This window comes from Drosophila mojavensis, unplaced genomic scaffold (genome assembly GCF_018153725.1).
Source record: "Drosophila mojavensis isolate 15081-1352.22 unplaced genomic scaffold, ASM1815372v1 contig_36, whole genome shotgun sequence".
Classification (NCBI taxonomy): Eukaryota; Metazoa; Arthropoda; class Insecta; order Diptera; family Drosophilidae; genus Drosophila; species Drosophila mojavensis.
Genome location: NW_025318858.1, coordinates 707,743 through 733,181, shown reverse-complemented (window position 1 = coordinate 733,181; position 25,439 = coordinate 707,743). Strand labels below are relative to the sequence as shown.

General features: G+C 37.2%; 2 protein-coding genes across 7 annotated transcripts; one reads left to right on the top strand and one right to left on the bottom strand.

Moving 5' to 3' along the window:
• Positions 1-56: 56 nt before the first annotated feature.
• LOC6575619 (protein Aster-B) lies at positions 57-17,843 on the top strand. Of its 6 annotated transcripts, XM_044008586.1 has the most exons (11): positions 57-464; positions 7,281-7,821; positions 9,290-9,509; positions 10,174-11,248; positions 11,305-11,557; positions 11,775-11,905; positions 11,970-12,166; positions 12,438-12,728; positions 15,540-15,951; positions 16,020-16,140; positions 16,714-17,843. In XM_044008586.1, exons 1-11 carry the CDS (start codon positions 235-237, stop codon positions 16,747-16,749), a joined length of 3,507 nt encoding a protein of 1,168 aa, XP_043864521.1. In that variant the 5' UTR covers positions 57-234; the 3' UTR covers positions 16,750-17,843. The 6 variants fall into 6 exon arrangements, with proteins under 6 accessions (XP_043864521.1, XP_043864520.1, XP_043864519.1 ...); XM_044008585.1 differs by lacking the exon at positions 16,714-17,843 and having other exon boundaries at positions 12,438-12,701; positions 16,020-16,549; XM_044008584.1 differs by lacking the exon at positions 16,714-17,843 and having other exon boundaries at positions 16,020-16,549.
• A 706-nt stretch (positions 17,844-18,549) lies between these two features.
• On the bottom strand, positions 18,550-19,813 carry LOC6575617 (probable serine/threonine-protein kinase DDB_G0281745). The gene has a single exon (XM_002001590.4). The coding sequence runs from the start codon at positions 19,631-19,633 to the stop codon at positions 18,875-18,877; it is 759 nt and encodes a 252-aa protein (XP_002001626.2). The 5' UTR covers positions 19,634-19,813; the 3' UTR covers positions 18,550-18,874.
• Positions 19,814-25,439: the final 5,626 nt, after the last annotated feature.

The following is a 25,439-nucleotide window of genomic DNA, read 5'->3' as shown; positions in this document are numbered from 1 at the left end:
ACTTCCGCCGACGTCAGCAGCACCACCAGCCGCAATCGCAGTCGCAGCAGAGCCACAGCAGCAGCCACATCAATTTCAATAGACCTAAACGAAAAAAAAAAAAAATAAATAAATAGAGCAAAAAGGAAATAAAATCTCAAGTACCGTTTTCAACATGCAAAACGAATCTCATTGCAACAATTTATAACTGTGCGTGATTTCTATTTTGTTGTTTGTTGTTTGTTGCCCGTTGTCATGCATTTTGTCACACAGCAGCGGCAACAACAACAACAACAACACAAACAAACACAGCAGCAAAAGTCAACAACAACAACAAACCGCTTTGTGTCGCTCTGCAAATCTTCCAGTCAAGGCGCTTTGCCCAAGTCTTTGGCCACTGCTCAAAGTCCGCTGCGGCAATCCTCACAACAACAACAACAACAACCCAGGCATAAGCGAGCCGCCAGCCTTACCTTGCACTCCATGTAAGTTATCCAACTACCACTAGAAAAAAAGAAGCGACATACGAAAAATAAAACAACATGTTCTACTTTTACTTGAACTACTTTTAGCTTGAAAAGTTGATACATATATTATACATATATTTAAATGCATACATACATATATACAGTTATGTTTGGTGTAGGTTTTTCTTGCTGGTTTGCATGTTTAACAGTTACATTTGCCCGCTCCTAATTTGCATGTCGTGTGTGTGATTTTTTATTGGTTTTGTTGTTGTTCCTTTTTAGTATATTCTTATCAGTGAAATGGCAAAGAGATAATCCAGCGTGTCAGTGTGTACACACAAATGGGGCACTTCGCAATTTCCAATACTAATTCCAATTAGAATTGCGCTCAGACGAGTTGAGTATATTTGTATGTAGCTCACATGCAAAAGGCCATCACGAGCTGATTTTATAGCAAAGTAAATAAAGTTTGAAAAGTCGTTTGTTAATTTGAACAGGTTATTGCGAATATAAACACCATTTAGAATGAGGCTCGTATCTCTTCTATGCTAGATCACATCCAATTCGATTATTGCCCAATAGACAAGCAATTCTAATTCAAATATTTCCAATTAAAGCCAATTACAGTTGCTCTTATCATATTTATTTATTTATATATATATTTTGTTGCATAACTAATTAATTGATGAATTATGGCTATTCCACATAAATATTAATGCCTGTGTTTCGACACATTACACATTCAATTGATGATAAGGTGTACCTTAAAAAGTGGGGAAATAAACAGAACTTCTGGTTTTACGACTTCGTCAACAATTCAAAGCGAAGCAAAAATATATTCCGGGAAGTGAAGGGCTAAGAGATAAAAGCAGTAATTACAATAGATCGAATGAGTTCTGACTTAACTGAAGAAAACTTTTAATAGGCGGAATTTAAATTGTGCTCGTCAGTTAATTGCTTGATATTTATTTATAAGGCATTTCAAGAAAACGATCTGTAAAAATGTAAAAATGTATTTTTAGTTAAGCATAGATCTTTACGAACATTAATAGAAAGAAGAAATTTATTATCAGCCAAATATTTGAAAAACTCCCAAAATATAACAGAGAGTAAAAAAAAACAAAAGAATGTGAAATCATATTAATAATAATCATGGTATTTATTAAATTTAATCTAAAAAGTAGTTTTGTAATATTTAATATTTAAAATAAAAAATGCTGGCTAAAAATATCAGTATTTTTAATCTGATGAATTTTATAACTTTAGATTCTAAAAAAAAAAAAAAAAAAAAAAAAAATTAAAAAATTATTTTCTTCTATTTTCACGTAAAAATTGCTCAAGTTTTCTTTACGGTATTTAAAGCATGGAATTTGCATAATACTTGGCCAAATGCGAGCGGCGAAGCGTATCGAAAACAATCGGCACAGCCGACTCTTGCTTGCACAAAATAACAATGCCCATATATGTGTACATATATACATATAATGTGTATAGACATATATATATACTTTTGCCGGTTGAGTCGGGCGATTCGCGGCGCTTTATTTGAGTGCAAATTCAAGCGTCGCGCTGAGGTGACGTTCGCTCTCCAGCCGTCGGCATTCGGCATCGCGTGAGACAACAAACGGAAGAAAATATCAAAAGAAAACCTATCCGAAATATAGTCCAAGAAAACTAATTCGATAATTAAGAAACGTAGATACATTAATGGCATATGTGCTAAAAATAGATACAAGAAAATATCAATGGGAAAACAAAAACGAAAGCAAACAAATGAACGCCCCTCCCAATTTGTGTTTCGTCATCGTTTTTCCAATTGATGACACAGTTCGAGTGACCCCTTCAGGCCTGACCGACAATTAAAACAATAACAAAAGCCAACTAAAAAAATTTGCAAATTTCAGTGACAACAAAAAAAGTTGAGCTAAAAAAAAGGCGAAAATACAAAAAATGTGAGTTTATTACTTTTTTTATGCGCTGAAAGTGGGTAAATTGAATGGATGCATACGGTTTAGTGTGAATGTATGTGACAGACAGTAGATTTGTCGCTGTGTCCGATCTGAGCTTAGTCTAAGTAGAGCGAGCTGATATAATACATACGTATATACTCTTTACTCCATTCGCTGCTCTTGATCAGGATAAGAGTCTGTTTCTAGACTTAGTTTTTTTTAACGTAACTTGAAAACTTGGCTTGTCGATGATGATGCTCTGTCTAAGATATTTTCATATTCTTTGATCATTGGTTTATATGAATAAGTGTGCATATTCGATTAAATTTTAGTTAGAAGTTCCGTTTTCGGAAAACAATATAAATCGAATTTAATAATTGCTATAGGAGAACTTTTGGAAAGATGGAAATTTTTGGTTGTGAGCTCTCTGTGAGTATCTAACCCAATACTCTAAATGATCATATATTTATTCCATATTGTAGACAAAAATCATACTCTCTCGTATGAACTATTCGAAATTGCTTTACAGAGTATGCAATTCAAATCTTTTCATCTTCGCTCAATTTTTGCTCTATCTGCTAGGGTATCGAATAGTCTATAAGTTGCCTGATATATGTCTATTTTCCTATTGTATTCCTACTTGTTCTTACTTAAATTTTTATTGATTTTTTTTTTTTTTTTTTTTTTTTTTTTTTTTTTTTTTTTTTTTTGTTAGAACTGGTTTGTTTGTTTGTTTGTTTAGTTGGGCTGATTATTTATTACCGTTGTGTTCTTTCGGGCTGTCATAGTGGTTCTGGCGCAGCACACGGCCAGCCCGACTAGACTAGCCGAACCCAACTGTGTTTCGACTTAGCTCTAACTATTCCTGGGCATATATAGGGCATGTTTATTCATAAATAATTATTGTTTAGCTGTCGTTACGCGCATGTTGCATTACGCCTGAGACACGCCCCTCCAGCTTTCTGATGCGAGAGCTAAAGGTTATCATAAAATCTGAAATTATATGCTATTTGGCTTTAGGTGAGTTAATAATGATTGCCATTTCGATACTATATACACATATGTGTATATATACCTCTATATAAGTAATATGGTATTCCAAAACTTGTTTCATTGTTCTTGCCTTGGCACGTTGTTTAAGTATTCCAAAAGTATTTCCTGTTAGCATTAATTTGTTTCTATAAATCATCTAGTATTTCTGTGCAGCTCATGAACAATTTACTAAATAATACTACTTGCCTATAGATATAATTGTTTATTAAATAGAAGGTGAAGGCTATACGAAGTATAACTCTATGTTAGCTATGAAGATAAAACCTGTCAACTTAGAATGTACTGAAATAATAGTTTCTCTATGATTATCATTATTCAGTTTAGAATTTATATGGTTCGAGTATTTACCATTTGATATATGAAAAAACTTTTTTTGCGTACCTTTTAGTGTCTTGGACGGTATACTTATACTGTCATAAGATTTCTAAAACATGTGTAAGCCATAAAATATATTTTTGTATGTATATATGTTTTAGCTCTATATCAGCTGAGCTGATATACTTAATATATACCATCAGTTTAGTTGTTGCTTAGACAAACAAGTCTCTCAATCTTGAGATAGCATGCAGATAATTGTATAAAAAGTATTTAAAAAGTTCTATAATTTAGCTAATATAATTTAGACTTAGACTTAGCCACAATATATCTGAAGCCTATTGTTACATTCCTACAATATCATACTCATATATTGTATTAATCTTGATCTTGAGCTCGCTATAGAAAATGTAGTATAATTAATTCATATAAATATAAAAATAATCCCAAGTGAATTTGAACTTTGAACTTTTGAGCTGATTTTGTTGTGACTAAAGACAACATTATTATATTAATTTGGCTGCTGATAAGGCTGTTGCTCATTTTTTCATTTACTTATTTATTTATTTTTTTTTTTCAACCCAATTTATATTTTATATGAAAAAAAAATATTTAGAGTACACAGGCTAATTTATATTTGACTACATTTATTTTTATTATTTTTTTAATTGCGTATTTCACTGCTCAAACGAGTTAATTTTGTGTATTATATCATATATTAAGGGTAGTCCCTCAAACGGTAATAAAGACCCAGAGCGAGGGAAAGAGCGAGGAAGTTGGCAATTATTTAGTTTTAGCATTTTCACTCGCTTTATGAGTCAGTAGTTGAGCTATTATCCAATCAAATTTGCACTCAAATAGTGCCAGCTGCTATCTCAATTGAATGGCCCCAGCCATGTAACAAAGTCAATTAAGAAGACAAAACACAATAAGTGCAAAAAACGGGAGGGAGGGAATATGCCATATATTGGTTTTCAATTAGCCCTAGAAAGAGCTATGGAACAATTTTAATTTGTGATGGCTAATTTATAATGGGTAATACTGAGGTAAAAGTTTCTAAATATAGTTTTAGAAATATCTTTATTTATTTTGTTTTGGAAATTAAATACAAATTTCGCAAGTTCACTATTAGATAATTTCTAAAATTTATGATTTGTTTAATTTACTATTTATCATACATATTAGATTATTTATAAACTTTTTCTTGAGCTAAAGTGTGCAAGCTCCAAACTCGTAAATTTCCAGTTAAGTGAAATTGTATATCAAAACCAAGTTAAATATAAACAACGTCTTCTAATGTATAAAAAAATAAATATTTACTTTACAAAGCTCGGTCATAAGCTTTTGCCCAGTTCACAAATTGTAAATGCTTACCTTATTAAATGGCTCTAATTTTATAACTTTTTTGATAGTTAAAATTTCCAGTGTTTTCTAATAATTCTCAAACAGTTTTGACTGTCTTTAAAAGTCAGTGACCCATTAAGCTAATGGAAATTAAATATTTGTTTTATCAATTGGGTCACTAAAAATTGGTTAATTGAAATTTTACGATTATATCTTTAACAATTTGCTAACTATATCTATAACCAACTAATCATGAACGACGTTTTGGTGGATCCGTCAAAGGCCAAGCTCCCAATAGAGTAGAGATATCTTATCGCGCTTATCTGACAGCTGAGTTTACTTACTAACCTGTTGCTTGATACTACGGGCCTAATAATGTTATATATACAAATATATGTGTGTGGGTGTAGGTGTGTGTGTGTGTGTGGGCTCAGTGATTATCAAAAATGTCGATGATTGGCAATTGTATATTGAAACTTCATTCTCAGTTCATATTTCAAGCGGTTAACAGTAGATCGTAGACAATAGAGAATAGATGGGGAAATCAACAAAGCCCTATGTTGTGTGGTAAAGGCTATATCTGTATATGTCTAAGTATATGTATAATGTGTACAGTGCAAACTCTCGGAAATTAACCATAAAATACCATGAAAAATAATCAAAATCATAAAAACAGAACAACAAATAATACTAAAAATAAGCTTTTTTATAACAACTAAAATAAAAATTATATTAAATAATGTTCAATAAGAATAATAAAACAATAAAGAAGTCTAATAGAAACAAAGAAAGAGAGATAGACTTCCCAAAAATTTTGCTTCGATGGAAGTTGAGCAAGAGCGAGAGGCCAATCGCTTTGTATATACGTTATGTAGATCAATCGTGAGAAGGAGAGAGAGATAATGCAAGAGAAAGAGCAAAATAGAATAAACAAGTATAAACTCTCTATGATAGAGAGAAAATAAAAATTTAGATCTGAGTAGGTTGACCTTGAGCTTTCTACATATAGATCAAGGAATATCGAGTGACAGCATGTGGGAGAGAATAGGCTTCTTTAAATTAAATCGAGCTAAATGCACATCGAGAGAGACAGAGACAGAAAATCGTTTACTTGTATACAGTCCAAATTATATGTATGTATGTATGGAATTATAAGTATGTGTTTTAAGAAAGGAAAATAGGGAAAGAAAGGTCGAGAAGCGTCGGGAAGAGCTAAAGAAAATACGTTTCTGTAGAAATTCACCAAGTTTTTTATCTATTATATATATGTATGTAAAGAGAGGTAGACAGGGAGAAAGAAGTGTAGGCAGGGAGATTGGCAGAGAGAGATAGCTGAGAACGTAATCTGAAAGAGAGAGAAACTTGACTAGTGGAGTCGACAGTAGACAGGAGTCTACAAGTCTAGAGACAGTGGGAAGGAGAGATGATAGAATGATATACACAACTACATGTATGTATGGCTTAAAGGGAAGAAAAAGGGCAGAGACAGAAGAGAAGGAGAGAGAGAGAGCAAGGAGAGCATTTAAAAAAAAATAATTTTTAAGTTTGTTTCTTTTGTTTTGTACTCCTTTGGCATTTCTTAGTTTTTATTTCCTTATGCAATTTTATTGTAGGACTAAAGATATTGATATAAACACAACCACAACAACAACAACTGCAGCAATTGCAACAATAGCAGCAACGACAACAACAACAACTGCAGCAACTGTGGCTGCAACTGCAACTGCTGTAAGCAGCGAAGAGGCTGCTCATGCCGCAGACATGATTTGTGATGCACAACAAGAACAGCATCAGCAACAGCAACAATTGCAGCTGCAGCAGCAGCAGCAGTCGTCAGTGGAACAGCAGCAACAGCAGTCGCAGCAGTCCCAACAGCAACAGCAACAGCAGCAAGTGGAAGCTGAACAGGATGATAAATATATACAAAGTAGCAATCAAGCTGAAAGGTAGGTAAACTTTGAATCGAAATCAAGACTCGAGACTCGAGACAGACACCTCGGTAACTGGGCAAACGTTAAGTATATTTAAACCGCTTTCTATTTGACTATCCATACGAAATTAGCATGCATTTGTAGTAGAAGCTCCTCTGCACCACCAACACACATTTACATGGTCGTTTATATAGATTCGATCTCTGCTACAGACAGCCACTAAATAAATTGCTTTGTTTTAGGCGAGATTCGATTGGCGATGACATCACGAGCGCAACAACAACTACCACAGCAACTGCAGCAACAAACAGCTTCAACGGCAGCCAGCTAAGCAGCAAGCTATTGACCATTCAGGAGGCCGCCGGCACTCTAGAGCGCAGCAGCAGCATCACTCTTGCCACAGCATTGTCTTCAGCACAAGCCACTTCCGCTCCTGTTGCCGCTGTCATCTGTCAAGAGACACAACTCAACAGCAGCAGCAGTACCAACAACAGCAACAGTAACAATACCAACAACAGCCACAATACCAGCAACAACAGCCATCAGAACGTAGAGCCTCCCAGTCCGCAGGCTGCAAATACGCCTTGCATAAGCATAAGCCAAGCAGAGTCCAAGGAACAACAACAGCAGCAGCAGCAGCAGCAATTGCTGCTCTCTCAGAGCCTCGACTCGAACGGGCAGCAGGCTGGCTCCTGCACGGACAGTCCGAGCAGCCGCAAGAGCTCGACCAGCTCCAAGGGCAAGTCAGCCAAGCTATCCACATCGAGCAGTGGACGTGATGAGGTGAGTGTTACCAAGAGTGGTTCATGATCTAGTTCACTTGTGTGATAGTTAAGTCGTAATGCGTTTAGCTAATCTACACTATCAGATAGTTATATTTGGAACTTGCAATTCCGGCTAGTTCATATAACAAATATATATTCATTATACTTTTGGAGCTAAAGCTCTTTGATAGCTCATATAAAAGTAAATATTCTGATTCACATAATAGAAATTCAATTCATTTTAATTATTGATAATAATTTCATTCTAATCTTCATTTAATATGTCTTATAATAAGTGCTTCAAGAACTCTTACCTGTTTCATCTAGTTTCAAGTAGACATCAGTTCACATTATTGTCAAATTGTCAAAGTTCTCTCTTAAGTTTCGCTCTTTCCCAACAAAATGCTTGCTCAACTCTTTGATAGTCGCGCCATGAAAAAAAGCTCGCGGGCTTTAATTTCTAATGGGTTCTATTCATTATCACATTGGCGGTCGCAGCAAAGAAGAACGAACGAAATATCGAACAGATGCTACACACGAGCTGATAATGTATTGGGGCTATAGATAACGAAAATCGGGCCTCAGATATCACATGGATTATTTCCAACTGGCAGTTTATTAGCCTTTTCGATTGAGTCATACTGAACGCTAGGCATTTTCGACTAGTTCACGAAGTTTCCCCAGTGAACAACCAGCTTGTGGTAAATTACTGATTACTATAATACCCTTTGCTAGCTTATATGTATATAGTGCATATCAGTTCCTACATGTAATATAGTATTCCAAGTAAATATACTAGAGCATATTAGGAAGCAGTAGCTATAATCTATGATATAGCTAACTTTATGGAGCACCAAAGAACTTTAGGGTGATCGGTAGCTCTTATATACCATATAACTCTTAATCTTAAGTCTATTTATTATATTGCTAACTTCATAGGGCAGAAATACTGAACAATTTTGGTGACTCAACCAACTGCTCAGGTCAATCTATCTCTAGTTGACAGACCCTCCCCAGTCAATCCCCAGTTTATAGACCCTTCCGTTGCCACCCGCTCAAGTTACAGAGTATTCGGTATACGAAAAGCTCTTGGCACCCTAAAATTGGCTTGGTCCGAAGCTTTGTCACTTTGTTGATAACGCGATTGATATTGGAACGGAACGTGTTTGGTTGGCTCTCAGCAAATTAGAATTCAATGCGCGGCGCGAGACGACGCAGTGCGTCGATTTTTGTGCGGATCGATCGCTTTTGATTATACAACATCAACTCATACAGCGCGGAACAGTTAAATGAGAAACACTAATAAAAAGAATTCACAAAACAGCAACAAAAAAGGTTCTGTGCACACTTTGATAAGCGTGCGAGACACTTGCTTTCCCCGAACATTTATGATTCAGACACTCGGTTGTATGTATGACTAACAAGCTTTACTATTTGCTTGTCAGATATCGACTAAACCTATGTTTATCTATACATATATTTTGCAGGATGCCCAGAGTAAAGTGAGCGAATCGAATAGCACAGAAGGCGTTCTACTACGTGGAGATCCCACATCGAACGATAAGCCCAACAAGGGCACTTCGCGACTCTCCGAACGCGCCAAGAAGAAGTCCTGGTATAACGTCATCTATCCCAACTATAAATCTCGAGCCGAGGACTTTAAGAAACTCTTCAAAGATGTTCCCAACGATGAGCGACTAATTGTGGGTAAGTTCAATATTAGCATGATATCATGATATCATTCTTTGTGTATACCTGATATCGTACGAAAAGGTACAAAGTCAAGGTTCTGTGAAAGGTTCAATGAAAATGAGTAGAAGAGACAGCAGGAGGCCTGGCAAACTCCATGAAGACTCCATAAAGTCTTAATCAGGTCAACGAGTCCTGAGTCCTAGGCATTATAGATGCCGCCAGTTCAGGGCATTTCCTAGTCAGCATTTTACTGTTTCTTCGTAAAGGATTATCCTAATGACAATTCCAAAATATTATATTATATTTCAATTCCTGCTAAAAATGTTTTTATGGGCGTTTTTTTTTTTTACCATGCGTATTTGTTAGATATGATTTTTATAACGTGCTTATTTGAACACCTGTGGTGTTTTATAGGTAGTTCTTCTTTTTACTTTATTTCGTGCAAGATAACGGATCTGTGCAACAAGTATTATCAAAGTATTTCGGAACGCAAGGGCTTTCGTGTGCTACTTTTTGATGTATAATTTGAACTGCTAATTGTAATCAGAGCTGTTTATCAGATCTGACGATAGATGATCTCGTGAGGAAACACATTTAGAAGTAACTGAACTGATCGCTAGATCTGACTTCCCATTTTGAATGTACTTTGAATGCTTTAATGGAATCCTTTAACTTGCAGACTATTCGTGTGCGCTGCAGCGTGATATATTGGTCCAGGGCCGTCTGTACGTGTCGCAGAACTACGTTTGCTTCCACGCGAACATCTTCAGCTGGGAGACTTATGTGAGCATCAAATGGAAGGATGTGACGGCCATAACGAAGGAGAAAACAGCGCTGGTCATACCGAATGCAATAACAATATCCACCGCCAAGGAGAAGTTCTTTTTCGCGACATTCGCATCGCGTGACAAATCGTATTTGATGCTCTTTCGCGTCTGGCAGAATACGTTGTTGAACAAGCAATTCTCACCGCAAGAGATCTGGCGTTATGTGCACAATTCGTATGGCGACGAACTGGGCCTGACCACGGACGATGAGGACTATATAGATCCCACGCTGGATGCGGATACGGAAACTGATGTAGACTTCCAAACGGCCATCGACGATTTTGGCGGCGATCAAAGTCTGTGCAGTCAAAGCACCAACAACTCGGGACAGCTGCAGCAGCAGCAGAGCGGCAACAGCAGCGCCAGCAGCGGCGGCGGCAGTGCTGCGGTGCGTAAATCTAAAACGAAATATTTCTTCAACTCGAGCAAGTCGTCAAACCTGAACTCATCGGCCAACGCCTCGGCCAGCGGCTCGGACAACAAGGCGAGCGACAATACACGCAAATCCAATAAGAAAATGAAGGCGAATACCAAAGAGCTGATCCTCAGCTCCGTCAAGACGTCGGAGCAGTCGGTGGCTGTCACCGTCAGCGTGCCCAGCGGCAACAGCAGCAGCAACAGCCACGGCCACGGCCACAGCACCAGCACCAGCACCAGCACAACAGCAGCCACCGCAACAAGCACAGCTGCCACAGCAACAACAGCGACTGCAAACACCACAGCCAGTGGGTCAGCGAAGGCTGAGAAGGTCAGCAGCAATGCGAGTCTGGCAACTGCTCCCGAGCTCCAGTCACATGGCTCGGATGCCAAGCGCAAGATGCAAATGAAAAACCAGAGACAACGCGACGCTGAGCTGGCGGTCAAAAACAACGAGGCGGGACCCACAGACGTGTCCGACTCCTCCGACTCTGAAGTGAACAATGCGCCGTGAGTAAAGAAAAGCATATGTAAATCACAGCTATATGAATATCCTCCACTTGCAGCTTTGTGCCCAGCACGGAGTGCACCTCAACCCACGAGGGCAGGCAGATTGTGCACACCATATTGCCCATACGCGTGGATACCCTGTTCAATTTCCTGTTCTCAAAATCCAAATTCCTAACGGACTTCCATGAGCAACGCAAATCAACAGATCTGTCGCTGGGCGAGTGGCACAAGAATGAGGAGGGCCAGAATGTGCGTGTGGTCAATGTGACTGTGCAGTTGGCCGCTTCCGTGGGCCCAAAGACTTCCAAGGTGGGCATGAGATAGCTAAGAAATGGTGGCTGAATGAAAGGGAATAACTAGGCAGGGGACTGAATCGTCTCTATAATATGAAATTTCCACATACTTAATGTTAAGCTATGAGGATATTGTTCAGCTCGTGGCTTTTCTCTCTCCTCTGCCCAGTGCATACGCTGTATACCCAATTCTATTATATTGTATGTATTAACGTATTCAATTCTGCTTGCAGGTCACGGAGTATCAAACGATGCGCGAGTGCAGCAAGCCGGGTGAGCTCTATTCGATTGACGTGAACAGCGTGAATGCGGGCATACCCTATGCGGACAGTTTCAGTGTATTGATACACTTTTGTATGGCGCGGTAAGCCAATAGGGGTATATTACATATATAATTTCTGTAACTAACAGTGAAAAACTCATTTTAGCACTGTGGACGATCATACCATGCTGTCGGTGCACGCACAGATCAAATATAAGAAATCCATTTGGGGCATGGTCAAGGGCTTCATCGAGAAGAATACGTGGGCGGGTCTGGAGGACTTCTTTGGGGCGCAGCTGCATGCGCTGCAGAGCGAGACGTGCATACCGCCTGCCAAGGGCAAGGGACGGCGACCCAGACGTGGTGAGTATTTCGATATTAGGCATAAGCAACGACAACAACAACAACAACATGAATAGTAGCAACAACAATAGCAACAAACAACACGCAATGCAATAACACATAAATCATATACGAATACAAAAACAAATACAAATACACTGTCAATGTCCAAATGCCATTGCTATTCCTTCTTCTAACCACACAAAATGCACGCACACCATCAACAACCAACAACTACAACAACAACTAGAACAATTAGCTGCAAACTAGCTACAACAACAACAACACACAGGCATATTGGTTACAGCAACAGCAACAACAACAACAACAGCAACAGCTAGCAGCACGGACTATGACAAGCAACAGCAACATCTGCAACATCATCACCATCATCAGCATCATCAGCATCCTCATCACCATCATCATCATCACCATCATCGTCACCATCATCATCACCATCCACATCGCCATCCTCATCATCATCTGCAGCATCAGCAACAGTTGCCGGCGTCGCCTCAACAACATTTGCAAATCCATCCGCAGCAACAAATTCACCGTAAGGCCAAATTGCTCTCATGTTCAGGTATATAGCGTATCTCAGACGCTAAGCAACCCCTTCAAAGCACAAGCGATTGTCACTAGGCACTTGCTAAGATATCGAAATATGTATATGTATTATAGAATATATAAGCTCTAGAGTGATTGTAAATAGATGTAAAATATATCTAAAGGGATTCCATGGGATAACTTTGGCAATTTGCTGAGCTTTGATAGGATGTAAATATCTGTTATATATATGTGCTATATATATGTCGAAAATGTAAAGAACTTTGATAAAATATGAGGGGCTGTATAATATAACTAATTTGGTTCCATGTGCCAAATTTGATAGTTTTCAAGATGAAACGATCAAATAAGAAAAGAAGAACAAATTATCCATATAGAACATAGAAACACACAGTTGTGAAACTTCCCAGCTGGCCTCGGATTTGTAAGGAAATCGTCATGTCATCTCCATATAGAGATACATGTCCAAATTTTTGTTTGGGAGACTTTTTGTATCATAACTCTTACAAAATATACCAATAATTTTTACCTATAATATTCACACAACTTTACATTCTCGTTACCTCCAATACCTCCATTAACTCTCTTGAAAATCGGCTTTTAAATATTATCTCTAAGAACACAATTATTATGAATGTTAAATGATATATTAGAGTACAATATCATATATGAAAAACACTTGGATAAGCATACGATTCAGCCATTAAATGCTTGGTTTGCATTAAGCTTGAAGGAATGTAGGAAAAAAGTTGTTGCCTCCATTTAGCTGCTCTAGTATAATAACCGTAATATTTGAACTAACCTGTGCCAATCGCTTGGTGCAGAATTTTGCTTGTTGCTGTGTTTTTGTTTCATTTCGATGTTTTACGAGCCCAAACCACTATTAATTCGAACAGCATGTTTTTTTTGCAGTGCGCAATGTTTAACACACTATATTGTCAATACTACTAAAGATAACACATACCAATTCATTTTGTCTTAAAGATAATTTTATTCTCTTCATGATGAAAAAAAAAATAATGCTCTCTTTCCAACAACAACAAAAATATGAGTAATTTACTAAAACGGTATACTTAAGAGATAAGAAAAAATTGACCACTATTAATTCGAACGCTGCGTAAGCTTACCTTAATCTCAAGAAGAGCAAAACAAAAGCAACTAATGTAACGGAATGTAATGTAACGGAATCACTATCTAGTTATGATCTGCAAATAATGTCACAATACAGCATGCAAAAAAATTTTAGAATTGCTGCAGATCAATGAAAGTTTAGCAACGATGGTGCGTGGTAAACCAATTTGTAAAGAAATCAGAGTATTGATTAGGGATTATTTTAAATCTGGAAAGACACTTACGGAGATAAGCAAGCAATTAAATTTGCCTAAGTCGTCTGTGCATGGGGTGATACAAATTTTCAAAAAAAAATGGGAATATTGAAAATAACATTGCGAATAGAGGCCGAACATCAGCAATAACACCTCGCGACAAAAGACAACTGGCCAAAATTGTTAAGGCTGATCGTCGCCAATCTTTAAGAAATTTGGCTTCTGAGTGGTCGCAGACAATTGGCAAAACTGTCCACCGAGAGTGGACTCGACTGCAATTAAAAAGTATTGGATATGGTTTTTATAAAGTATGTTTTGTTATTAGCTGTGCATCGTACCCAATAACTTACTCGTAATCTTACTCGTAGGCCAAGGAAAAACCCTTGCTTACGCTTCGTCACAAAAAGAAGCGTTTGCAATGGGCTCGGGAAAGGATGTCTTGGACTCAAAGGCAATGGGATACCATCATATTTAGCGATGAAGCTAAGTTTGATGTTAGTGTCGGCGATACGAGAAAACGCGTCATCCGTAAAAAGTCAGAAACATATCATAAAGACTGCCTTAAAAGAACAACAAAGTTTCCTGCGAGCACTATGGTATGGGGATGTATGTCTGCCAAGGGATTAGGAAGACTTCATTTCATTGAAGGGACACTCAATGCTGAAAAATATATTAATATTTTACAAGATAGTTTGTTGCCATCAATACCAAAACTATCAGATTGCGGTGAATTCACTTTTCAGCAGGACGGAGCATCATCGCACACAGCTAAGGGAACCAAAAATTGGCTGCAATATAATCAAATGGAGGTTTTAGATTGGCCAGCAAATAGTCCAGATCTAAGCCCAATTGAAAATATTTGGTGGCTAATGAAAGACCAGCTTCGAAATGAGCCACAACGGAATATTGCAGACTTGAAAATCAAGTTGCAAGAGATGTGGGACTCAATTTCTCAAGAGCATTGCAAAACTTTGTTAAAATCAATGCCAAAACGAGTCAAATGTGTAATTCAGGCCAAGGGCGACGTTACACAATTCTAATATTAATTAAATTATTGTTTTGAATATGATAGTAAATCACATTACGCAGCGTTCGAATTAATAGTGGTCAATTTTTTCTTATCTCTTAAGTATACCGTTTTAGTAAATTACTCATATTTTTGTTGTTGTTGGAAAGAGAGCATTATTTTTTTTTTCATCATGAAGAGAATAAAATTATCTTTAAGGCGAAATGAATTGGTATGTGTTATCTTTAGTAGTATTGACAATAGAGTGTGTTAAACATTGCGCACTGCAAAAAAAACATGCTGTTCGAATTAATAGTGGTTTGGGCTCGTATTAGCATAATTATTTAGCTGTATGCGTAAACAATTTGCATGTATTAACACCCAAGTTTTGTTGCATTCGATTGTTGTGTTTCTGTTGCTGTAGTTGCTTAAACACCTGTTGACACCTGTCCGCAGCTGTCTCTAATTAACGATTATCCATCTTTCTGCTGCCTAGGCACCTCGACACAGTCAAGGGGCGTGACGGAGGAGTCGAACAGCGGAGGCGCCTCACAGAGCTGCCTGCCCGACTCGATGGACAACTGGGACTCACAGCTGCAAACTGGCGCAGCTGGTGGCCTGGCACATGGAGCCGCTGGTGGCAGTGGCGGCGCCAGCGGCGGCAAGCAGCAGCAATTGACAGCTCAGCAATTGTTGCAGCAACAGCAGCAGCAGCAGTTGCTGGCCAGCGGCCTGCAAGTGGGCCGAGATAGATTCCGGCATCCCGGCCTGTCGCTGTTTCTTATATTGTTAATGTGCTTGCTGCTGGCATTAAATGTGATATTATTACTTAAGCTCTGGAAGCTGGAGGAACACATTGACCTCGATCTCAGTCGGCGGGCGCGCATGCCCACCTTGGCGGCACTCAAGTACATATATATAAAGCATACATCATTCTAAAACCGAATCTATAACTTAATTTACTCTTGCTTTTTAGGGAATTACCGAGTTCAAACCAAGATTGGCTGGAACTGATGCGACAGCAGGAGCTGTCGCACGAGTCGGAGCTACGCAAATGGCATCAGGTGCTTCAAACGGCCATCGAGCTGCTGAAAAAGGTGAGCATCGTTTGCGATAAGATCTACAACGATGGTGAGCTGCGCCAGAGCATTGAGTCTTTGCATACGGAATTATAAGCCAGACGTCATTGAACCCGAATTAAATGCAATTCATATTCATCAAATGAAATCGTGTTCAGCAAGCAATAGCGAAAATCGTTACATATTCCATAGTTTTTAGATCTGATATATATACGAAAGACGAACCCGAAAACCGAAAGCTTGCCTTAAGGCTTTATAGTTTTTTGAACTTCAGAGTAGTTAAGCCTTAGCTTAGTATATTTTTGATTTCGCAATGCCTACATGAAACCAATTTTATAAAACGTATTTAAAATCATAAATGTTGAGATTATATTTTTAAAATATTTTAGCTCTTTGTTGAGCTAAGATTAGGCCTTAAATTAGAAAATTTTTCTAAAATTTTATTTCTATAATTTTGATTATATTTTGAAATATTTCTGCATAGAAATATATTTTTAAAATTACAAACTGCTCGCTAAATTAATTATTTTAATTTAATTTATAATTTCTCAAATTTATTTTCTAATTTCTGCTTTTTTATGTTCATTTCAGACTGAAAAGACTTTGGCTGAAGTCATGATACCCTAGCAGTCCTTTCAGCACAACACAAAACTCCACTCACAAATCCCGCAACCCCATAGAAATTGAAGTTTAAGAAAAGTAATTGATCTAGCAGAAACATTCGCTTAGTTCCTTTTGGTACTGAAAGAACTAAGAAGAAGCGTGAGGCCACCAAATAATTGAAATTGAATTTCAAAAACATTAGTCACAAAATATTAAGAGAAAGAGAGAGAGCTAGAGCGAAATATTTGTGTTATTGTGTTAAGCCTTTTAGTTTCGTCCCTCAGTTAGGCTCTATTCAGATGTATATATAAATATATGTGTGTATTTAATAATTAATGAATTTACAGTTTATTTATAGTTATACATTTAGTTAAAAGCCTAAATTCGTTTTTAGTCGGCTGCATTTATGTTTAATTCAATGTTGGGCGAATGCTTTAAAACAAAAATCAATTGAAAGTATTTCAATACAAAAATACACACACAATCGCGTCACACACACATACACATGCATACTCACATGCATACCAGCAACAAGAAGATTAAAAAAAAGATACAAATAATAAAAGCGCCTTGAATTTTTGTTTTAAAAAATTCATTTCCATGTCTGATAAGCGCAAAGTAAATCGAAATTATTTTGTAATTTTGATAAAGAAAACTTTACCAGATTTAAAACAGAGAATACAATATTATATTTAACTGAACAAAAACAAATATTTCTGTACAATATTTTTGTAAAAACCGCAGACTTTTTTACAATCTATAAAAATGTATCTTCGATTTGGGTTTTCATGATTTTTGGAACACCTCCTAACCCGTTGTTTTAACAGTCGAAAGATAAAATGTTAAGCATCATTGATGGCTTATATATATGATATATACGTATGAATATATTTATATATATATATATACGATTACTACACATAGATCCAAGTATTCTTAGTTTGTAGCTGTTGCATTTTAATGTCAAAATGTATGTGAACATGTTAAGGAATAAGTCTAGTGCTAGGCATATGCCAATGCATGTTGTTGGCGAGAATCCTACTTATAGAGTATATAACAAACCCAACATATTATGTGAAAAGCAAAAAACCAAGCTTCAAATTATTTAAATGCTAATTGGTTACAAAACAAAATCAAAAACATAAACAAAACAAAGAAGAAAATGTTAAGCTGCTAAATGAAATTTTAATTTATTATAAAATATAAAATAAAATAATAAATTATTATATTAAAAAATGAAAATGGTTTCTTAAAATATTTTACATACGTTTTATTACAGCTATAACTTGTCTTAAGCAATAAATAATGAAGTTAATTAGCCAACTGAACTCTACCTTTGCCTTCGTAGATCGATTTCTGGATAGAAGCTATCGATAAAATTGCAATCTGTTTTTAATGCTTTAAATGTTATCGATAGCTGTACACATTATGTCATGCATGTTTATCTGTCATCAGCCTCTAATTGAAAGGACTAGTCTACGCCCAGGATAGATCAGTCGACGAGGATCGATAGAATTTCAGCAGTTTTTAGTTTAATTCGATAATTATAGTGTTATCGATAGCAGTGAATATTATTTCATGCATGGTTACATGATGTTTATCTGTCATCAGCCTCTAATTTGAAGGACTATACGCACAGGATAGATCAGGATCGATAGAATTATGGGCATCTCGATTATTTTGCTATATAGTGTACGTCAAATAATAAAATATGATTATAATCAACTGCAACGATGGCCAAACTTTGAATTGCAAAGTCCCATCCTTCACAGTTTGACAGCCACTGCACCACTATTCCGGTTCTAAGAATAAAACAAAATAGCCTTACTTCCGATACGATTTAATTTAAATTTTTATGGCTCTCTTTTCCGTTCGAAAGATTAAAGACAAAAGGATTTTGCAGCGCCTGTCCACATGTTAACCAACAGACTTTGCAAACCCATCGATTGGCAAATGGAAGCGCGCTCCAAAATGCAACAAAACAACTGAACTCGTTAACACGGTTGGGCTGACGGCAACACTCGCAATTTGCAGATTGAATACGTAAATACTTAAATACATATAGCTATATATATATATAAATGGTATGCATATATATATATATATATAGTATATAACGCCTGGAGACGTTATATGCATAGTATAACGCCTAGAGGCGGCATCGGACGGCATTGTCAGCACTTTGGTCGTTTGCCGTCACAGAAAACTTGGAGAGACGAGACCGTAGACGAACCTTCTGTCGCTCCGATTCCGGATTCTTGGGTCGACGTTGCTGCGGCGGCGGCGGTGGCGGCGGTGTCTGCTGCTGCTGCTGCTGCTGCTTCAGTTCATTGTTTATCTTAGACTTATCTCGCTTGCTCTGAGACCTGAGTTGCCGATTGGTATTGCGCGGAGAGAGCACAAGCCTAGTGCGACGATTGCTGGATTCGCTGCCGTGCGACGACTTCAAGGCCTTGCCAGTCTTCGAACGCTTCTTGTTCAATGAGGTCGACGGCTTCGCTGGAGCTGCTGTGGCAGTAGCAACAGCAGCTGCAGCCGGCGTCTGCTTGCCACTCATCTTGGCCACCAGCTGATTGAGCACCTCCTTCTTGAGCGGCGGCTGCAGCAGGACACCCGACTGCTTCTTGGTCAGGTGGGTGGCTGTCACCACATTCGTGGACATCTTTCCGCCAGTCAAGCTGTCCCCGGCAAGGCGCGGACGAGCCAGCCGCGGCCTGGGCTTCTTGTCTGCACTCAACTGGACCCCTGCCTGGGGCTGCTGTAGAGCTGCGTAGGGCTGACGTAGATCGCGACTGGCCTGGCGATTGGGCGGAGTCTCCTTCTGCTGCTGGTGGTCATCTCGGCGCTGCTGTCGGTAGCGCTTCATCAGCATATCGTAGATGGACACAACCGGGTCTTCCATCCTCATCTGGGCAACTGTTAAGAAATTCGTGCAAGAAAAATGAGAAAGGAACAGTCTAACAGTCTACGCGCTTCCTGGCTTATTTTCAAACGAGATGTGTTTACAGACTGGATAAACTAATACGGACACGCACATAATGCTCGAACGGCTACAGCAGGGCTTGCTGGGCTTGTGACAAAGCACTGAAATGAGTACTTCAATCATTCGGAATCGAGTGAAAAAAATCTAGGTGGGAGTTCCCGACTAGAAAATACCCGGTACAGGAATACCCGGAAAACCTAGACAAAAGATTAAAATACACAAAAAAAAATTATAAATAATACATAAATCTTATGCATATACAAATTTGTAAAGATACTATTATTATTATTTTCAGCTTGAATAGTTTGCAATATACTTGGAATATTTACAGAAGACCGAATAGAAGTAGATTATTCTTCGGAAAATTATAATTCAGTATAAGAGTTAACATAAACTATTCAAACCAAATACATGCATACATAAAAATTAGCTTGTTTTCACTTCCGGTTAAAACAAATTGTAGCATACTTTGAGGCGATGCCAGAAAATATTCAAATTAATGGTCACAGCCCAATTAAAAGTCGTCAAATATAATAATAACTTTATAATAATGATATGAAAAAAGTATAAACGATATTTTAATGTTTTAATAATGCTTTATAGTAACGAAAACAAAAATGCAATCAAAAACATTAAACATATTTCAAATGCGCGTAAAGTAAAATAACATAATGCTCTAAAAATTATTTTTATCTTTTTATTTTTATTTTTTAGCTGTATATCAAATTGATATTTAAAATATAATAAAATAGTCGATAGCAATTTATCAGTAGGTAATATCGGTATTTGGACAGTTTCAATTTTTCTGAAGTGCTGATCCCGTATCGCTGAAGTTGTTGACCCCAAAATCTAAAGCAATATATAGGTTAAGTTCAAGGTCCCACGACACAATCTCGCCAGCTCTTTGTATCAAAAAACATTTCTAGGCAACGATTATGGTAAAGAAGAAGGTAAAGCGAACGATATATAGTATCATTCGTGAATCACACCTTAAATGTACATTACAGCTGGTGCAGTAAATAAGAAAAAAATTAAAAATTAAATAAAGGGAAATTGCGACCGATAAGAGTTCGTTAAACGCTAATAATAATACAAAATAAATACGCAGATTGCTGACAAAAAAAAAAAAAAAAAAGAAAGTTACTTGGGGTAAAAATAAAAAAATCATATGCAAAATTTACTAAGGCGAGACAATTTTGCAAGATATAACGCATAATAAAACTATAGAAAAAAGTAAGAAAGCTCTAGTCGAGACTGCTCGACTACGAGATCCCCTGAACCCTTGGAGCAATAGCTATTTCAAAATTTTTCGCGTCTTTCAGCTTACACAAGAAATACGCACACACACACACACACACGCACGCACGCACACACACAGGCATATAACTGGTTTTCGATAAGGTTTTTTATCGATAAAAAAGATCGGGATGAGTTATCGATTTTTAATGATAAACTTGATATGCGCGCTGTAATTACGAACATTTTAAAAAAATTTGAAGTCTCTAGCTCTTATATCTTCTGAAATCGACGCGTTCATACATACGGACAGACGGACGGACAGACAGACGGACAGGGCCAAATCAACTCAGCTCGTCGCCCTGATCAAGAATATATATACTTTATGGGGTCTGCCACGCCTCCTTCTGCCTGTTACATACATTTCAACAAAACCATTATACCCTGATTTCCCATTGAAAATGGGTTCAGGGTATAAAAATTCGGCAAAGTGCGCAAATAAATAGCAAATAAATGTGCGTGACTGTGTGTGTGTGTGTGTGTGCGGGCAATGAACGTACCAAAAAAGAAAAGGAATGAAAGAAAAGAAAGCAATAACAAAAAAATGTTATCAGCGCAGCCAAAAAGAGCTGTACAATAAATACAGACACACACACATATACAAGTACGCATGCACACAGAAACACACACACACACACACACACATGCGCACAGGCGAACGCCAAGCTGCGTGCGTTCATTTTTCAAGGTTAAGAGCAAGTGCGTATGCATGAGTATGTAAGCGAGTGTGTGTGTGCGTGTCTCGCTGCCAGCGACACTCATAGAAGAGAGGCAGAAACGATTGAAGAAGAGGAAGAATAGCAACAACGACAACGGCAAACAGCAACAACGACAGTAGTCGCACGCACAATGGCCGCGCACACATAATTAGAACAAAAAAAATAAATGTGCGTGAGCGTGTGTATTGCAAGTGTTTATGGCACATGCCATAAAATAAAATAGCGCACTTTTTGCGCTCGATATGCGCACATATACATATATCAAATAGAAGAATCATCATGATTAAAGCGAATCTGTGTTAGGCCTATTAGCTTTATCTGCCTGCTGGCCATATGTGGTGCGCCATATATTTTTTTGAAGATATTTTTCTTTTTTATTTGGCTTTCACGCACCGAAAGCTGAAGAACAGCTGACACATTTTATAGGCCTCTTGTTTTTTTTTGGTTTAGCTTCCTGACATAGCGGCTGACACACACACACATACACGCACGTACGCATTGCGTATACGCTGCGCTCTCTTTTACTGTTGCTGTTGTTGTTGCTCTCTTTTGTCAAGTTTAATGACTGATAAGCTTTAACAGCCGCCATATGAGCTCAAAGTTCGAAGATACACGCACGAATATTTGTGGCCCATTGGCTAAATGTATGTGTCTTTGTTTAATAAAATATATACATATATATATGAACATATTTTATTCAAATGCTGAACAACTTCTGGAATTGGCAACGCCTGCCGGAAATGTTATAATTCTTTAAAAAAGCAAAACGTAACCAAACTTAAAAACGTGTCAGGCAGCAAGCTACAAGTTACCCTGAAGAAAAAAACCAAATCTAATGTTAATTTTTAATATTTAAATAAGCCATAAATATGATTTCTATTGCTCATAATATTTTGCTAACATAGTTTGAGTATATTAACATGTGTATCCTATCACAACTTCAACCTAGCAATATCACGTTTAAAACGCTTTTCGCTCAGTGTTGTCGTCTTAAGCTTAATTTCTATCACCAACTCAACTTTTTTGACTAGACACTTAAATTTCTTAGGTTTCATTATTATTATTCATTTTTGTGTTCTTGGTTAAGCCTCATAAAAGCTTTTGTTGCTTTAATCGGTTAAGAGTTTACGACTTGGCTACACGACCACGCTATCAATGACTGATTACAGAGCGCGCTTAACAGCTGGCCCATTAAATTACATTTCATGCGGCTAAAGAGCATAACTCTTAAGCTGCTTGTAAGCTTACATCAAAGAGAGAGGGAGGCGCATTGAGAGAGAGTTTGAGCTAAACACGCACGTGCAATTTGCTGACGGCGCAGCAGCAGCAGCGCACACCGCTTTGGAACCGCAAGATAGAGAGAGAGAGAGAGAGAGAACGGCACTGTTAAAATTGTCATTCATACACGGGCGCGCGCGCTCTCACTGACGCTGACTGCGACGCTTCATAGCAGCAGCAGCAGCCGACGTAGTCGAAACAACGTTTAACGGTGATCAGTATGAGATCGAAATCGGCCGCAGTTGGTCGTACGTAATGCGCGTCGTGTTGCTTGTTGTCGTAGTCGTAGTCGCCGTTCAGCTTTCAATTCCAATTCAGTTAGTCGATCGCCGTCGTCGCAGTAGCAGCAGCAGCAGTAACAACAGTATGCACTACTAAATATCAACAACAAAAATAAAGGTTTTTTACATCTTTTCGTTGCGTTTCATCTCGCTTTTCGGGTTCGCGTGTTCTGTGTGTGTGTGTGTTCCAGTGCATTGTTGCTAAGAGTGTTTTTTTCCAGCCCAAAATGATTCCAAGTCAAACAAATGCAACACGTAAATAAGAAAGAAGTGAGATAAAAAAGGCCTCTCGCAACGTGCTTGCTGTGTATGCGCGCGCGTGTTCTGTGTTTATATATGCATACATATATATGTAAATATGTCTGTGTGTTTGTAAAGCGCAGCTGATTTTTAAATACGAAATTTTTAATAACGCTCAACTCGTCGTCTCCCTGTCATCTCCCCCACATCTGCCCCGCCCCCTGCAAAGCAACTTGCCTGCAATTCTACAACGTACGAGATTTGCCGTCAATTCGCTTCGCCGCTTATTTTGGGTGCGTGTTGCTGTTGTTGTTTTTCTGTGTTCTGTTCTCGCTTGTTGTTTTTGCTATGTTTACATTTTATTTCACACTCACACACACGCACACACCTACACTTAGAATGTAAACTGACATTTCGCTCTGGCGCTTTGTTTCGCGCGGGCTTATTGACAAATTGTAACATAAGTAAAGACCGAGACGCCGTCGCTGCATCTCTGCACTCTCGCGCGCTCTCTCTCTCCCTCTCTCTATCTCACTCATTTATAGGCGAAGGCTCTCTTAGACAACAATTTCATTTCATTTATTAGGTTTGATTTTCTGCGATTTTCGCCCAAAAGTTTTTTTGTCTGATTATTTTGCGAGTGCTAAAAATAAATATATCAACAATTGTGAACAAAGAACAAACAACAAAAATTATTGAACGCAATTTTATAGATATTTCTTTCACATACACGTTCACTTACTTTTTATACAATTTTATTAGCTCAAGTCTCAAGTGCAGCGGGCAAAGATTAAAGAGTGCGGAAATTAATAAGAAAACAAACAAGAAAACTAGCTAAATAAATGTAAATAAGAAACCTTCAGATTCTTGTTTCAAAGTTTTCACACTTATACATTGAGTAATATATAAAATAGTCTACTAACTTATTATTTAAAGTAAATAATATTGAAAAAATTATTTATTGTGGAATACAGTGAACTCAACATCAAAGACTGTTTTAGTTCGTGTAAAATTAAAATTTGTAAATTTGCAATAATAAAACGAAGAAAGTAATTTCCTTTTACTAAAACTGACAGTTATTAAAAACTTAAACCAATAATATTTAAATTAATATTTGAAATTTTTTGATGTATATTATATGTTTATATTAAAGCAGTCTTTTTTTTTTTAAAGTAAAGTGAAGAAATTCTTTTAATATTTATAAAAATATATCTTTTATTCGAAAACATAAAATTTTATAATAATAAAAAAAAAAAAAAAAAAAAAAAAAAAAAATTAAAAAGAATTTTAAAATTTGAAAATAGGCATAATTTTTAAACTCAGTTTAATATAAAAAAGAAATGATTCTTCATTATAAGTTTTTTATAAAAATATTTTGAATTTCACAAATGTCTTTTTTAATCAACTAAAAGCCTCATTTTAATTTTTATCAATTTGTTATAATCTTTTTTCTTTCCTTCATCTTTTTGCAGCACGCAAATTATGAAATGAATACAACAAAAATTATTGAATAATCCGGTGAAATATGTTGAATGCGTAAAACGTGTTTTTGAAACAGTTTTACATTTACTAAACATATAAGGAGTAAAAACCAACTGAATCGTAATCAAAGAAACGGCAACAACATCAGCAACAGCAATAACAATAACAGTAACAACAACAACAACAACATCACAAAGAGGTGATAATGATTATTTCCAAGGATCTTTTCATATTTGGCGAACAAATTTTTGCAACAATTATACCAGAAGGTGGAGTCGCTCTTGCCACGCAGCAGCAACAGCAACAGCAACAACAACAACTACAACAGGAGCAGGAGCCACAGCAGCAGCCGGCAATTATAAATACAACAACAACAGCAGCTGAACAAGTTGTTGAGGAGTCATTAAAAGCGGCAGCAGCAGCAACAGCCTCAGC

Coding starts and splice junctions, on each gene's coding strand:
- LOC6575617 (XM_002001590.4), bottom strand. CDS start 19,633: ATGAGGATGGAAGACCCGGTTGTGTCCATCTACGATATGCTGATGAAG.
- LOC6575619 (XM_044008584.1), top strand. CDS start 235: ATGCATTTTGTCACACAGCAGCGGCAACAACAACAACAACAACACAAA. Junction 9,510..10,173: donor CGATGAGCGACTAATTGTGG/GTAAGTTCAATA, acceptor TTTAACTTGCAG/ACTATTCGTGTGCGCTGCAG. Junction 15,952..16,019: donor CCCACCTTGGCGGCACTCAA/GTACATATATAT, acceptor CTTGCTTTTTAG/GGAATTACCGAGTTCAAACC.